The sequence below is a fragment of the Hermetia illucens genome, chromosome 4 (assembly GCF_905115235.1).
Source record: "Hermetia illucens chromosome 4, iHerIll2.2.curated.20191125, whole genome shotgun sequence".
NCBI classification, from domain to species: Eukaryota; Metazoa; Arthropoda; class Insecta; order Diptera; family Stratiomyidae; genus Hermetia; species Hermetia illucens.
Genome location: NC_051852.1, coordinates 89,977,950 through 89,995,459, shown reverse-complemented (window position 1 = coordinate 89,995,459; position 17,510 = coordinate 89,977,950). Strand labels below are relative to the sequence as shown.

The 17,510-nt window shown below is 43.8% G+C and overlaps 1 protein-coding gene across 1 annotated transcript in view; it reads left to right on the top strand.

Annotated features, from left to right (window-relative positions):
- LOC119655917 (dynein regulatory complex subunit 2) overlaps positions 1-8,549 on the top strand; it is a 32,176-nt gene extending 23,627 nt beyond the window's left edge. The window contains exons 4-6 of the mRNA XM_038062082.1: positions 7,277-7,669; positions 7,726-7,896; positions 7,965-8,549. Of these exons, the coding sequence (XP_037918010.1) occupies positions 7,277-7,669; positions 7,726-7,896; positions 7,965-8,363 (963 nt within the window). The 3' untranslated portion in view covers positions 8,364-8,549. The remainder of the gene's footprint in view (positions 1-7,276; positions 7,670-7,725; positions 7,897-7,964) is intronic.
- Positions 8,550-17,510: the final 8,961 nt, after the last annotated feature.

Sequence of the window (17,510 nt, the reverse complement as noted above, 5' to 3'; positions counted from 1 at the left end):
TGTCCTCCAAGGGCAACCCTTTAAATTATCATCATCATAAACGGCGCAACAACCGGTATCCGGTATAGGCCTGCTTTAATAAGGAACCCCACTCATCCCGGTTTTGCGCCGAAGTCTACTAATTCGATATCCCTAAAAGCTGTCTGGCATCCTGAGCTACGCCATCGTTCCATCTCAGGCAGGGTCTGCCTCGTCTTCTTTTTACCATAGACTATCCGGACTGGATCAGCCTCATCCATACGGATTAATTGACCCGCCCACCGTAACCTATTGAACCGGATTTTATCCACAACCGGACGGTCATGGTATCGCTCATAGATGTCGTCGTTATGTAGGCTACGGGATCGTCCATCCTCATGTAAGGGGCCAACAATTTTTCGGAGGATTCTTCTCTCGAACGCGGCCAAGAGTTCGCAATTCTTCTTGCTAAGAACCCAAGTCTCCGAGGAATACACGAGATCATTGTCTTGTACAGTAAGAGATTTGACCCTATGGTGAGACGTTTCGAGCGGAACAGTTTTTGTAAGCTGAAATAGGCTGACAACAACCGTGCGCGGACTTCATCATCGTAGCTGTTATTAGTTGTGATTTTCGACCCTAGATAGGAGAAATTATCAACGATCTCAAAGTTGTATTCTCCTATCCTTAATCTTTCCTGTTTGACCAGTGCGGTTTGATGTTGTTGGTTGGTTCGTCTTCGTTGTATGTGACGTTCCTCCGGAAAAACGTCAGCAAAGGGGTGAACCCTTTTTCCCGAGGAAATGGCTAATGGAGCTGGAGAAGCTTTTGCGTCGAATTTCGTACTGCAGGCGGACATGAGGGGCAACAGAAGATGCGGCACGAAAAGCAAAAGCGACCGCGCCTCTCGTTGTGAATACCGCGAGCGTCAGACAGACCACATGCAACCTGTTGCAGAACGACCTGTGAAAAAAAAGAGGAAGGGCCATCTGAAGGAGATTTTACTAAGGATCTCTCAGAACAGACCTCCAGAAGGCGAAGAGGAGCAAGAGATAATAACACGCCACGTCGTCAGAAAAACCTTTGCCTTAAACTAAGGCAGACACGAAAGGTGGAGCACCAAAGGAAAAGGTAGGGAGAAGAAGGAAGACTAGACCCCCAGTTCTGCTTATTAAGCCGGCGGAAGGCAAGACCTTTGCGGAAGTTCTCACCGAAAACCGGTGTAGAATCAAAGCCGAAGATAATGGAGCGGAAGTGTATTTAAGTCGGGAAACAAAGAGTGGTGGAGTCCCAGTCCATTTTCCGCCCGAGAACAACAGATAAAGGTACGTTCTGTGAAGCAGTCAAGGGACTATTGGGAAAGAAAGCTTTGGTTTCTAGCCTAGAACCCATGCCCTCTCTAGAAATCGGAGATCTTTACTGCCTCACAAAAAAGAGCTAGATAGTAGAGCCATCAAGTGAGAATGTGCGGAGGTATCACTTCTGCAACCCCCGGAGGCCAAAAACTTGTTGTGGTGGACGATGCGGAGCAATACACGAGGAAGATAACACTGGGAAAATCATAATTGGTTGGGTAATATGGTAACCGTATGGTAAACGTTTGCAACCTGCTAGGGATCTGACAGAAGAGCAACATACTGCAGATGCGGTCAGCCAGGGCTGAATAGCTGAAACATAAAGGAAAATTGCATTCTGTATATGGATCGTGGCGCATCTGATGAGAGCATTATGCATGATGCGGGCAGTGTCCTGTCTACATAGCAGAATTGGAAAGGCGCAGTCAACATGTCCTAGATATAAATATGCAGCGGAGTTGAACTGCTCACGAGTGGGTAGCGCAGTTCGTTGCGGAGATTGAAGCTCGTCGGCGAACAATACTGAAACAAGGACCCAGGTTCATGGTACCCCGACATATCATGTACCGCTGCCATCTAGGTTCGGGACGGCACGCGGACTTGATGCTCTGGAGAACGCTATTTTGGAGACAAAGGGGCGGGTCCTGGTTGGGGATGACTTGGGGTTGACTTTAATGCCAGGACACTTGAATGGGGCATGCCTCACCTAGACTCCAGAGGGAAACGGATTATTCGAAATGGCAGCGAAAACAGGACTCGTAGTCTTAAACACCGGATGCACCCCTACGATCCGGCGCCTAAGCTGAGAGGGAACTATTCCCGCGAAACCTTCGCGTCGGAATCATTGATGTAGCTGGTGGGGGTGCCGAGTTCTGGAAGACTTCTTTCTCATCACTGTTGTATTGTCATTGAATTTGTTGCAGATATGGCGGATTATCTCTTCTTGAGATGATCTAAAATTTTTAATGGTGGACCAGAATTCATTGATACTACAGTTTTTACTGAATATACTTCATGTCCCGTCGTTTATAGTCACTACTGTTGACCCTTGGTTGAATTTAGGTAGTTGGTACAATTGGATGTAGTTGTTTAAGGCCAGCTTGCCACCAAGCCTTGTTTTTGAAAGGCTTCTGTGGTTTATTGGAGAATCTGTCGAAATTTTGACAAGGTTCACTTTGAGGTGTTTGCTTGCAATCAGTTGTGTTACAGTTGTTTGAGATTTCATCCTGGATAGTGTCGCAGTGGCAGCTAAGAGAGTTAATTGTAATATAGGATTGGGAAAAAAGAAATTTCGTAGTTTGTCAATAGATGGCGACACTTAAATATATCTTGTGTTATACTTATCGCATCGGGTAATACTATACGGCAATTTGAAGACGACAACCAGGGCTACAGGTGTCTCTTTGAAAGTGTTGTGTTGTACGTTTCAGTCTCAAGTAATAGCGCGTCAAAGATTGAGTCCACCAAGCAAGAAATTCGTCATATTTTACGTTTTCACTACCTGAGAGGTAAAAATGCAACGAAGGCGGCGGAAAAAATTTGTGAAGTTAATGGGCCCGATACTGTAACGATTCGCACAGCACAGCGTTGGTTCGATCGACTTCGTTCTGGTGTAGTGGATGTCGAAGATACACCCTGTACTGGTAGGCTAATCGTCGTAGGAACCGATAAAATCGTCGAAATCATCCAAGTAGACCGGCATGTGAGCATTCGCTTGATTGGTCAAGAACTGGGTATAGACCATAAAGCCGTTTGCAACCATTTGCAGAAGATTAGATTCCAAAAAAGCTGGATGTTTGGGTGCCACACGAGTTGGCGCAAAAAAATCTCTTGGACCGAATCAACGCCTGGTGATGAAAAGTGGATCACGTATGACAAGCTCAACCGAAAAAGATCGTGGTCGAAGCGCGGCGAGCCGGCCCAAACCATCACCAAGCACGGATTGACCGCCAGGAAGGTCTTGCTGTGTGTTTGGTAGGATTTGAAGGGAATCATCCACTATAAGCTCAACTATGGTCAGACTCTCAATTCGGTCCTCTACTGTGAACAACTCAACCGTTTGAAGTAGGCGATTGAACAGAAGCGGCCAGAATTGGTCAATAGGAATGGTGTTGTGTTCCGCCAGGACAACGTTTGGCCTCACACATCTTTGGTGACCCGCCAGAAGCTACGGGAGCTAGGATGGGATGTCCTATCGTACCCGGACCTGGAAACAAGTGATTGCCATATCTTCCGGCCCATGCAAAACGTTCTTGGTGCTAGTAAGTTGGCCTTAAAAGAGGCTTGCGAAAAGTGGCTGTCTGAATTTTTTGCAAATAAGTACAGGAGGTTTCATAAGGGGGGGGGGGGGGGGGGATAATGGAGTTGTCTTCTAAATGACAATAAGTTTGCTAACAAAACGGCGCATATTTGACTTAAACCGGATAATTCTAGGTATGTTAAATAAAGCGTCAAATTTCGATCACAAATACGATATTTCTTTTTCTCCAACCCTATACTTCAACGAGAATATGAGTATGGAAGAGCCTCAAGTTCATTTAGGTGTTTCGGAAAAACCACAAAAGCAAATTTAGTGATATTAAACCGTCGGGTGATATAGGTTGATGCCGTCTTTGTCAGAAACAATGAACAAGACCTTGGGCTAGGGCCCATGGCTCGTTGAGAAAACAGGCAGATATCGTTAGCATAGTCGAGGTGTTTGAGGAAGGACAGCATCATCCCTTGAATATCTGCACGATACCCAGCGATAGTAACGTGAAAGACGTCAATGAACTTTAGAGCAGGCTCAGTGCTCGAACTTTCCTGAACTGTGTGCAGTGGCTCGTGCAAAACATCATGGTTGTTTCCCCACTAACACAGAGGCAACAAAATGACGCGTTTATGTCCTATATTCTATAACACAGACTTATTAATGAGTCGATGTTCGGAGCTGTTCTCGGTAGCCGCGTCCGTGCGTTCAGCCTGTAGAAGAATTCGTTGGATGTAGTACCAGGGCGCCAATGTCGGTAGAAGTTGTTGTAAATGACGTCGCATAGCCGCCCTCGTTCGCGGTTCGTCCAGGAAGAAAGAAGGAAGCGTGGGCCACATTCACGTCAAGTGTTGCCTGATGACGCTTCTCCCCAAGTATATAAGCATGCTTCAAAAGGTCAATAGACATGATTTTCCACCTGCCATGAATATTAACAAGGAACGTATTCTCCGAGCAGTTGATGACCGGGAAAGGACCGTAAAGGACAGTCATATGGCATTTGCATTGTACCTTTGATCGCATCGTGTCTTCTGTAGAGGTAAAGTCCTTGAAGACGAGAGTGGGATAATATCATAATGATGGTGCGAAGCTATATCCACCGGTGTGCGTGTCTGGCTCGAGACTTTCGAACGCTGGCACTGGATGCACACTGGCCCCCATGCGCGTGTGTCGTATCGGATGGATGGCTAGATGAGACGTTGGATGACAGTCTGTGTAGTCACCTTAATGTCTGGATGATATAAGCGATGGATTGACTCGAAGGAAGTTCGCGTGCAAATGAAGGGAATAATCATTCCAGGCATGGATGCTTGATGCCTGGAATGATTATTTCCTTCCGCTGGAATGAAAGTGAAGAAGCGAGTAGTTCCTTCAGCTCCCAGTTATCTCGTTGTGCTCGTGCTATCGCTGCACAGTAAAGTGATCTTGATATCTCTCTATTCGAGAGAACACATCGGCTACGATGTTGTCCTTCCCAGTGGATGGACAGTGCAGGCCAAGTGTCGAGCTTTGTATGGTGAAGTATTTGAGCAGTTTCTGGATCAGGAAGTCTCGTCCCTCGAGCACCTGTCTGAACTGTTTCGAAGCCAGTTAGGCTGCCAGCAGCTCTCGCTTGAATGTGCTGTAGCTGTAGATTATGCGCAGGTCTAACCTTCTTTGAAAAAAAGTTTAGCAGCTTCCACCCTCCGCTAACTTGTTTTTAAATGGCCGCGAAAGCATTGAAATCAGAGGAGTCCGTGGAAAGTGCCACACGCGCTCTAGCCTGAGGATACTCGAGTAAGGTGGTTTGCGCGAGATTGTATTTTGTCTTTTGAAAAGCCGTTTTAGTTGAAGGAGTCCAACTAAGTTCGGCCCTTCCTTTGATATTGTCGACGAGAGTCATGATTGCGATTTAGCACATCCGTAAAAGTTAATGACGCCAAGAAGCTGACATAACTTCTTCGCGCTGTTCGGTTAGCTGCTATTTCATTCGCTTCGACCTTCTCTGGCGGTGGGCAAACACAGTCAGATTTGACCAAATGATCAAGAAAGAGTACTTCAGCCACGCTGAAAACAGATTTCGCCATATTGATAACGATCCCGTAGTCGTTAAGGCGTTGAAACAGGATGTGCAAGTACTTTAGACGTTCCTCCTCGTCCATGGATCAGACGAGGGTGTCGTCAGTATATGGATGGCACACATCGAGTTTCCCGGTAACCTCGTAGACCAGGTGTTGGCATGTCAGCGCTGCATTGCGCAATCCAAAAGTTATGAACCATGATTCGAATAGGCAAAATATTGGCTGCATTCTCAATGTCTTCCTCTTTCATTGGTATTTGGTTGAACGCTCGCTCTAAGTCGATTTTGAAAAAGATCTTCTTTCCACGGAGTAGACATGACGACAGCTATGTTCCAGACCGTATATCGATCGGGTGTAGTGCGAGTGTTGAGCACTCGATAATCCCCGCAGGGTAGCCAGTCCCTATTTTCCTTGGGGACCATATAAAGCGGAGCTGCCCAGCTGCCGATGGACGGATTGTACCTAGTTTCACTATGGTCTTGAACTGCTTGCGCCATGTGATGAAGCAATCGGCTGCGAGATGTTGTGGTTTGCTTGCAAAGGGTGGTTCAGTTGTTGCTGCTGTTTAACCTTGTAGCCAACTTCCTGTCAGAAACAGGTTCGCAGGCATGAGCGTGTGTCTTATAGCAGCTGTCAGTAATGATCGGATATCAGATTCGCTCTACTATTACTGAGTTTTCGCGACTACAAAAGCACAATCATGTAAGAGAGGAGAAGCACTGTCACAGAGTTCCAATGTCACTAGCATCCTCGTTCAAGTTGAAAAAGGTAGTCATTCTGGCGGTCCTTTGTTAAGAAGCATATGCATATCCCATTAGCTAACCAAAGCTCATTTGGAAAATACATACATATCCGTTAAGTGTTACGTATTCAACACGTGATTGATCTTCCGGTAGAAAAATAGACTCAAAGTATGCAGGTTTATAGCCAATGTATGTTCACAGTGTTTCCAGCGAAAAGGTTAGGGGATTAAAACGCATCTCAGTCGCTTGTAGTGGTTTTTTATTTGAGGTTTGCAGGTTACTAGCCAATAAATGTTTATTTCTTTGAGTCATCTCTTACGATAATCAGTAAAGTGTATTCTTAAGCCCCCGTTCAATGATGATGAAGACTTCTCATCTTACTAAAGACTGGATCATAGGAAGGAAACACTGTGGTGAAAATCATGTGTGTACCCTTGATAAGGCATAATTAATCTAGTTTTGTATAAGTTCCTCTGTTCTGAGCCCCCGAGATTACTCTGGGCCCGAAGAGAATCCCCCCGTTTCTCTCCCACCGCGTTCCCGCCCAGCTTCCCGATCAGCCTGCCTAAAAACGCTAAGTAGCTTGAGCAATTTAACTTTTGCAACTGTGGTATATCAATATCATAGATCCATGATTGTTTTATTTATATGACAGGACTCGCGAAGTGTTGTTCGCTTTGGTCTTGCAATTGCACCCTCATTAAATCAGTTTCATTCTTGCCATATTGGGCACGTTCTATGGGGAGTCACATAACTTTAATTTCACGGGAAATTGGTTTGAATTATTTAACTAGACGACCACGTAATCACGAAACTGCAGATGTCCCTAGAAGCATTGTGTGCATTGCTCATATACTGCAGCATTTACCACGGTATGCCACAATCAATTAATATTGATTTAACTATTCACAGATGACAATAAAATTGGAAGCTATTACGCGGTCACGGGAAAATCAAATCGAGCACCTATGGAGGCAATATCAACAAGTTCTGGACGATTACGTCCACTACACAGATTCGTTCAATGCCGAATACAACAATTTGAGGGAACGTGACGAGTATAATACGAAATTAATTAGAAAACATTGTAGCGAAATTATCCGCGCCACTGACATGATTTCTGAGTTGAAAATAGAAGCAGAGAATACAATGGAGGAGCACGAGTTTCGTGTTAATTATCTGGAAAATAACCGGAACAGATTGAATGAGCAGTACGTAGCTTTGAAGCGGGCTTTGGAGGGCGCATTGCGGAAGGACCACGGAACGTTCAAGCATATGGTTGTAGCGAGTGAAGGGGTTTTGCGGGTAGGTTGGAGACAATTAGAGGGCAGTTTTTGGAAACATGATGCATTTTTTCAAAGGTTCTACGTGATGTAGCGAAGAAAGGCGAAGGTCTTCTGCAATTAGCAGCAGCATGCAGGCGCTTGGAATCAGAGCGTGAGAAGGTTCTTCCGTTCGGTGAAGATGGGCCTCCGCAGGTGGGTGGAAGACCAATGAAAACTGTGGGTATAGACTTGGAAGATTTGAGAGAGGTAAGATGAAACTGTCTATTATTGGAGCGTTTACGAGTAAACATAATAACTCCATGATTCCTTTGTAGGTCACTCTTGATTTATTGTATAACTTGGAAAATTTCTGGTTTCGAGTGAATAAAGTTCGAGTCGACTGTGCTAGTTTGCACGAGGAGAAACTTTCACTGGAGAATGAAAACGCGAATCTAAAGATTCAAATCAAGGATTATTTGATCAAGATGACTTTGCAATCAGGAACAGGTGGACGAGCTGAAGAGCGTCTAATAAATCGTCCGAGCAGTATGAAAGTTGAGAAAGTTATGCACATTGATTTGGAAGGAGAGAATCGTTTTTCACGCTCGAGAGTTCAAAAGAGACGTCCTGTGACTTGCATTGAAGGAAACTTGAGTAATGCCGTACGTGCAACTAAAATGATGCAAGGAAAAATGAATGAGGGAAAAATTCGTACTATTGTGAACTATTGGTAGTGGATGGAAGTGCATAATGTTTATCTACCCGCACTTCCAATGATTTTCTACATTTATACGTATTTCTCATATGCAAGTTTGATGTTCTCAGAAAGTTTAAAATTTTGTAACGAAATTTATTTTACCAGTGTTTGGGTGCAATCGTCATGTACATCTGTAGTAACTAATAGAGTACAATATTATGTCGGAGTGGTTTTTTTTTGCAAATTCTTTCTTCTTATTTACATATATTATATTTACAAGGCTGTGGACTGCATTCGCGTTAATGAAAAGTTCGGAAAGTTCATATATCCAAAAATCAAACGAATAGCTCATGCTTACACAAATTTAGGCACACTAAAAGCCCTTGAGATAAAAAAGGTGAGAATGCTGGTTTGCACTACAATTGGCTGAGAATCGAACAGATTCCCAGAAAGTGAGAAACATGTTCAGCTATCGATTCTTGCTCGAATGTCAGGAACATTTTGGTAGGTAAATTTGGCTACATCAGGGGGAAAATAATGTAGGTATACAAAGCCCCTCGCCATGCAAAGCTCCTTGGTCTGCGTGGTAGATATTATTACCAACTGAGAAACAGGGGTGAGACGCTCTATAGCTTTATATTGGCTAACCTATTCACAAAAATATCAATAGGGAAGTCTCAATTATTCCCAAGCCGTTGCCTCAGTGAGGAAATCATTCTCAGTTATTTATTCTTTGGCAAGGCAACTTTATTTCATGAAACCAAGCAACGCTAAAGCTCCACCATGTTTATTACATAGCACGCTGGTCCGGAGCTCATGTAAAGACAACGTACTCTGTACTATTCTCAGTGAAACAAAAATAAAATACTGAGATCAGGGAGAAAGATAAATATAGTTGGAGTTATGGCACTATGCTAAATCCTACCTGATTGGTGATAGGTCCCGCGACAGGCCGACCAAGAAAATACATCAAACGTTAAAACCAGACAGACAGCTACCACACTCCCCCTTGCCCCGCAAGGGGGAAATCAGCTCGAGTTCGCACGATTTCAAATTGTTTTGCCCTTGAGCATGAGCGAGATGTAACGAAAATCCGATCAGCTGTGTTTGACATACCGCCCGGCAAGTTCAAGCGTCTCTGATGTGTACAGATAAGCTTCTGCAAGAACATTAGCAAGCGGGGTCATTTTTGTGTGGGTACTGGCTATAGTAGATCTACTGTGGTTAAAACGTTAAAAACAAAATGATCGGGCAGAGAAACAATGAGCCTCCGAGAAATGCTAGGGTGTCCTCCTCAGTCGACGCGGGCACGTGCCTCGGTCTTATCGAGAAATGGACATGTATTCTTGACGCATGAACGGCATCAGAACATAAGTAAATTAGCCCGAGCGAAATAAATACGTGCCTGCACGCTAAATATTGGCACCCTCACTGGAAAGACCGCGGAACTTTATGGAAAAGGCGCATTGCTATCTGCACTTTACATAGGCATAGAGGGCGAACGCGATAAAAGTGACAACAGATCTCTCTATTTCCGTAGACCACACACTTAATACGGTGTTGGCATTGCCATTTCAGAACGTTTTCGGGACGCCATTAAAGAAGTTGAACAATTTGATGACCGGCTGATGAAGCAATATATCAGCTGATCGCACTATTCACTTCTTCAGGGCGTGTGTATCCCAGACAGGTTGACCTGATGCCGAGAAAGATAACTTCTGGAAACTTCTGGATGAAAAGACCTGCTGATGACTATATTATCATTGCAGGCGACCTTAATGGTCATGTGAGTGAAAAGACAGATCGCCCCTACGGCGAAAAGGCGGAAAAGGGTTTGGAGCACGCAATGAAGGTGGTTAGCGTATAACTCAACATCGGCCGTTAATTGTTGTCTTGGAAATGAAGTCATCTATTAAACAGCGTAAGGAATGCCGCGCATTATATGGTCGCGATTTTGTGCGAAGAAATGATCTCATTTACGGGATTACCAATCATTATGAATATGGAACAATCGTCCAACCAAGTTCCAAACAATCCACAAGCGATCGCTGTTACCTGAGCGGTCCATTACAAATCCCGAGTGTTCAGGGATAGCGAAAGAGATATGTATCGACTTATCAAAAACCGGCAACGCATATAGGATATCGAACACTTCTGTTGCATTAATGACAAGAACGGAACTTTGCCTACCGAGCAACAAACCGCCAGTGATAGATGGCGCAAATATTTTGAGCAGATTTCAGCGGAGGAATTCTTCCCTCCTCCACAGGCATTGTCGACATCTGGAGCAATTCCACCTGACACACTGAAGTCGAGTAAGGAATAAAACGAATGGAATTGGGGAAAATATTCGAAAGTATTCTTGACCATTGCATTCGCGACACCGTTGAAACAACCGTGAGTCAAGCCATGTTTGCCAAGAACTGCGGAGCTATCGACGTAATGCACGCTGCGACTCATGGAGAAATACGTCAGAAACATCGTCCTCTTTATAGTCCTTTTCTGGATCTGGGGAAAGCGTGTATCATATCAACTCATCTGGTATGCTCTACAACAGCACCTAGTGCCAGAAGAATTCGTAGCCTGGGTTTAATTGCTCATCCACGATCCGAAAACTAAAGATAGATGTGCGGTGGGTGTATCAAAACCCCCTTGTGTCATTGTTGGTGTTCATCGAGGAAGTGCCCTTTTACCACTCCTCTTGGTTCTTTGTTTTGGACACTGTCACATGGGACATATACTGGTTTATGCAGGTGATGTTTTCGTAGCATCTAAAAGTAAATAAAATCTCGAGCAACTTATCATAAAATGGAATAATCGCCTTATGAAACACGGTGTCAGATTGAATTTGAATCAGACAGAATTTTTATCGATCGATCCTTATGAAACAGGTACTGCTTCTGTCAGTGGCAGTGGCCTGCTCAGAACTGAACTTAGGTCAATGCTATCAGCCATTGGAGCACTGCGTCATGAAATTGCTTCACGTATTTGCCCAACCTGGATGAAATGGCAACAACTGAGGTTCTCTGTAAACGACGTATCGATAAGCGTCTCAAATCTAATGTTACCACAGCGCCTAAATATTGACCGACTATAAATACATTAAACCGGTCATGACGAAGATGTTGCGTTGGACCAGTAGCATAACATGCCTTGACCGCATCCGAAATGATGATATCCGCCATTAATACAATGGAGCTATCCACGATCGGTTGCACTGATCGTTGGAAAATTGCGAGAGAAATGTCAACAATGGTGTGGTCACGTAATTCGCGTTAAGGAGAATTGAATTGCCAAAATGGGTCTGAACATCGAAGTCGATGGTAGTAACCAAAAGGCAATCTGAAACAACGGTGGCATGGATGAGGATTTTAAGCTTTGCGACCGCATTTAGATAAGGCTTTTACAGAACAAAATGACACAACCGCTGGCGAGTTCGCTTGCAAATGGCACAAAGGCTAAAGAAAAGGAAGAAGAAGCAAAGGTAAAAGACTATGGTAGATACCCGCAGATGGAAGGGGGAGGGGTTCACTCCAGGAAACAGTAAACAAGTCGAAAACCGGTAGCCCGACGCCTCAAGTATGAACGGTTTTATAAGAATATTCGTAATGAATTTTGTAGTTCCCCGGCGAAATAAAAATAATATACGCGAAATGAGCAATATATTTCCAGGCAAGAAAAGTAAGCCAATAGTAGAAGCGGTAACATTAATATTTCCAAAATTAATACTTGTTGAATGGATCAGAGGCTTTAAGAGAGCAGTGGGGCCCTTTGGAAATGGGAAGGAAATATTAAAGCCCCGTAAGCAGCACAGGGATATGTACACAGAATCTGACAGAGAACTCCAAAGAGTAAGAAAGAGAAAACATCACCGTTGCAATCGCCAAGTCCATCTTAGTACCCGGAGAAATCCACCAATGAATCAACTTGGACTAAAGAAGAGAGGAAAGGCGATATCGTGATGACTATTCAAACCAGCAACAAACGAATTCACATTCCTAGAAATTCTGGGCCTCTGCGCCTATCTAGCGGCGTTATCATCTACACAAATCTTATGATGATCATAGAAAGGAAGGGCGGTCTAACAGATAGGCGGTTCAGATTCTGAAAGGCGAGATCTACTGCCAATGCAATCAGCACGGTAATGAAAATTGTAGAGGCAGCACTGGAGGACCAGAAATCTTCCGACCTTTAATTCTTCTAGATTGAAAAAAAAAATTGCCGCTTTAGTTTCCAAATATTTGCTACGAAACGTCAAAGTATTCCTCCTGGTCTCCTGAATGATTATTGAAGGACAAGGTAGGAAGGAGACCATAAATGAAGTTATTTCGAGAATCAAATCCCGGCGTTAGCAGAGCATAAAACTGAGGAAATTCTAATTGTATTTGGATAGCTCAAGTGGCTAGAACGCGTGGCTACCATTGCGGAAGGTCACGGTCCAAATCTCACTGGTGGCAGAGGGATTTGTTATCGTGACTGGATATCGGACATTAGTAGATTCAGCTGTGAATGAGTACTAGAGTCAAATCAGGTGGTGACTACATTACCTCCTACAGTGTACTATAGTGCACGCTTACGGTTTTGAATGAGGTTCTCTAACATACTTCAGGGTCCTGATCCAATTGGATTGTTACACCAACGATTATTAGTATTAATTCTAATTACCAAACGATGAAAGGAAACATCGATAAAGATTAGCACTGGCGAATAAACCATTTATCGCCAATTTCGCAGGAAGGGCGTCCAGCTCGGTCGCTTATCTCCGTTTGAGCGGGTTGATATCAACGATCATTTCCCTTTAGTTTGGAGTAGCAATCCGTATCTGTAAGTTACACTGGTTTGTCATACCCCCTGAAAACTCTTTCATGAAGCGGTGAAAGGTGGCAAAATTTTAGCTTTCATCACGGCATACGTCCCGTTACAATTCTCGTAACGTGTCCGCTTGCAGTCGCAGTTAACTAGCTCTTGTAATACCTTTTTCGGACGTGCCCTCTAACTTCATTCATACCAGAGATAAAGACAATTATGATGGTGATTCTCACCAATATTTCTGGGCGTGTTTTTAAGGTTTTGAGGAGGTGGAAATCTTCAAAAGACACTGGTCTGGACACACCAGCGTGTGGGATTTTTACCCACTGAAACCACCCTCGACTCCCTCCCTGCCCCGCGGAACCACCATAAGGTATTACATCACGGGGCGGAGTCAGCTCACTCTAGCTTAATCCCATTTCTTCTATACGCGGCGCACGTGACCGCGTTTTTCTCCTTTCCTCTGCCTTTCGCAATTTATCTTGAATTGATGCGATCATGGAGTTGACCGCATCCCAATTCTCTTGATGTGCTAGCATTTTCGGCACCAGATTTTCTGGTACCAGCACCTCTCCTAGAGTCCCCTCTAGGTTCCCCCTTTCTTCCACAAATCTCGGACAGTGGAAGAATACATGCTCTGGGTCCCCTGGGACTCCATCGCAATTTGGACAATCGGGTGAGGTCTCCAATTTAAACCTGCAAAGGTATTGGAGATATCCTCCATGCCCCGCGAGAAACTGGGTGAGATTATAATTAATCTCACCGTGTCGTCTCTCCAGCCACTCCTTGATTTCAGGAATGAGCCTGTGAGTCCACCGACCCTTTCCCGAGCGTTCCCACCGCTCTTGCCATCTATTTATGGATCTCTCCCTCTGAGCCTCCGTCTGTCTGTCTGTCTGTCCGTCTGTGTGTCTGTCTGTCTGTAACAGCCGATTTATTCGGAAACCGCTGGACCGATTGTCACGAAAATTGCTGGGAGTATGTGATCTACCGTTCCCTTTACATGCAGCAACTGACGCCATTTTGTGTTAAGTTTAAGGGGGAGCTCCTCATACATGTGAAAGAAGGGTGTAAATTTTTTTTTCACAGAATGTAGCCATGTGGGTTATCAAATGAAAGGTCTCAGTTAGTACTTTGCGAAACTGGTTCAATATTTGATATTGGGTGAAACATAGGGGAGTGAGGGCTCAAAATATGACCACCAAAAAGTGTAATAGGTCTCGTTCTCAGAACCTATCCAACCGAAAAATCTGAAAAAAATCACAATGGTGCATCTCTATGAAATCTAGGCCTCAAAATATATCCGGTTCCGATATCTGCACAAATAAAGTTAATAATAGTATATTTCCACATTTTAGAAATTTAACCGGCATCCCCCTTATGTTCATCCCAGAAGTACAAAATTTGGCATGCATATAATGAAGAACATAATGCACAGTTTGGTCAAGTTTGAAGAAAATCAAACTATTATTAACAAAGTTATAGGGGGTAAAACTTCACAATTTTTGATGAATTCCGTGCACTCTACAACCTGCATGACGTCATCATCACATATCAATTCGTCAATACCACAAGGAAGTAAGTTAGTATGAATTGGGTGGAAAAGAATTATTTTGTTTTAGTTTTTTAATCATTTGCATATGAATATCAATTATTCCAACGAGACATGTGTGTATGTAAGTATCATATATAGTATATGCGTGCTAATGGACTTTTGCGGGTAGTACCTAATTCTGATAGATATAAGATGTAAATCGGAAATATGAGTACGATCAATTTATATACGTGCCTATATGTGTACAGTATTCGAAAATAGACAGTTTGCTTGTTTAGGCTGTACTATGTACGTATGTCTCGTAGTTTTGTAGCTATATACGGATAGAAAAATGTGCGTTGAAATTACTTAGGTAAGATGAACACAAAACCTTTATATCCGAAGCGCGAGCTTCCGGTATTCCGACTTGTTTAGAATTTGTTTCGTTTGCGCAACACGGCAGTTTTCCCATTGCTAGACATAGTCAAATCGCGGGAATCGCCCATACTGAATTTTGGGGGCTAGGGCTCTGTTTCTTTTCAGACGCAAGTGACAGCGACTCGCAAGCGAAGTTAAGCAATCATCCAGTGATTTTAAATCTACTGTTGATTACGATGAAGTCAACCTTGTTAAATAGTCGTTGCCAAACAGCAGACACCAAGTTGGCTTTGTGGTTACATCTGATCTTAAACAGTGTGCCGTATATAATAATTTAATGAGAGTTGCCGTAGTGTAAAAACGGTTCCCAAGATAATGTTTGCTTTGCATTCAAATCATGCAACACAATCACAATTTCCCCTTTAGGAAGCGCCTCCTGTTGATACGACAATTGCAATGTACCTAACTCGCACCGGAATTTCACTGTCAAGATTCTCTCAGAAACCAGCTTACATTTCGACGACGGTGCGCCCTTCGATAGTCGACGGCGAAAGTCCGATACCAAAGGCTACCGCCTGGCTTTCTAGGATGGAAAACACAGTACTGCCGCAGAGAGAAGAGTGCTCTCCAAAGCCCCACCACCTCGCTTCATTTAGCCCCGAAATGTCCAGGTTATATCGCTTTAATTCATGCTCAAGTTGAAGAAAGTGGACATCCTAGGAGGCCCAGATATTGTTGTCGAGATGCTCGCAAACATTCCAGAAACCAATGATAACCCGTTTTGAAGTTTTCAAGCAGTTAGTTCACTGATTTTGATCCCTTTCAGTTGCCTAGCTAAAGGTCGTAGTCGTAAAGTCACTCATTTTCCGGGGGGTTGTTGACGATTTGTTAGCAATAGTGATTCGAAATTTTCTGGTTACTGGCCCACACATTTATACACCTGTTAGTTCTTAAACCACAACTCATAGGGCTGCGGTGGATTTGTATTAACACGCAGTCATTTTGGTTGAAAATATCCGTCTGGAGGCCTATATTTGGTCGTCAATTTCTTTTAACGTAAACTAAGTACTTCAAAGCGCCATTTCGTATGGCATTAGGTTAGAATCGGAAAAAAAGCGGCCAACCCGGCAAAGAAAAAGTACAAAAGACTTCCCTATTTTCTTATGGAAACAGTGCAGAGCACGAGCTGAACAGTAGTTAGCCAATACTCTGTTCCAATGTAAGCGTGATATGACCACGTTATTACTTTATACCTGCAACGCAAGGAACCATACGCTTAAAATATATTTCCTAGCCAAACAAAAAATGGAACCAGTTGTTATTAGCGGATCGTTGATTATCCAGTTAACAACTGGCTAACTTCTGTCCAGCTCGTGCTGTGCACTCTTTCCATAAGAAAATAGGGAAGCCTTTCTACTTTTTCTTTGCCGGGTCGGCCGCTCTTTTTCCGAACCAGTTCGGAATTTCCTTCTTGTGCCAGATCATTTTTGCTGGTAGGGTTATCCGCCCTGCTGACACACTTTTTTCTCCATTGTATTTGAAGGAGATTCATCTAATCCTCCTCTTAGTGGGCTAGTCATGAGTTTCATTAGGGAAGTGATCAGACTGACGAAAATCGGGAGAGCAACTGGACCTGACGACCGAAACTGTGGTTCACTAAATTCTTCAATCGCGCTATTGAGGAGATCTGATAAAAAAGCACGATCGTTTCAATATGGAAATAGAGACTGTCCAGCAGATTCTCCAAATTATCGTACGTAATTATGGTGTGATCTACAACCGCATTGCAACATTGTGAGCCAAGCCGGAATTCTCAAGAATTTCTGAACTACTAACGCAATGTTCCCTTCCCTCTGTGGTTCCGAATCCTGCTTAACTATAAAATGCTATAATAATAATGAAGGCCAAAGAAAGCTCTTTAGTTGCTATATCGTTTATGCCAAGGCTTTCGATAGAGTCCCGCATGCCTGGCTAATCTATCTTCCACATCTGTACCGCACTGATCCGAAACTAATAAAGTTTTGGCGACAGTCATGGAAGGGTGGCAGACCATCTTATCAGTGCATACATCTGATGGTGCTAATACCTCAGAGCCCATATGTATACGGAGGGGCATCTTCCAGGGGGATTCGTTGAGTCGTTGTACCCCCTTTCATGGCTACTAAATGAAGCTAGAGGGCATTGTTTTGTAATAAAGTATGGCCTACATGCCAAGTGCGAACTGACACACTTGATGTATTTAGATGACATCAGGCTGTATGCTGGTACTGACGACTATCTTAGAAGTTTGTTGCGAATAACTAGACACGTTCAGCCGTGATATTCGGATGGAGGTTGGATTAAACAAGTGTTGAATCCAAGCCATCCGCAAAGGTCATCACGAGTCGCATGCCGGCAAGCTATGCTCGAGTCGTTGATCTGAAGGACGCTCTGCTGTCCGAATTCCTGCGATGTGTAAAGCTG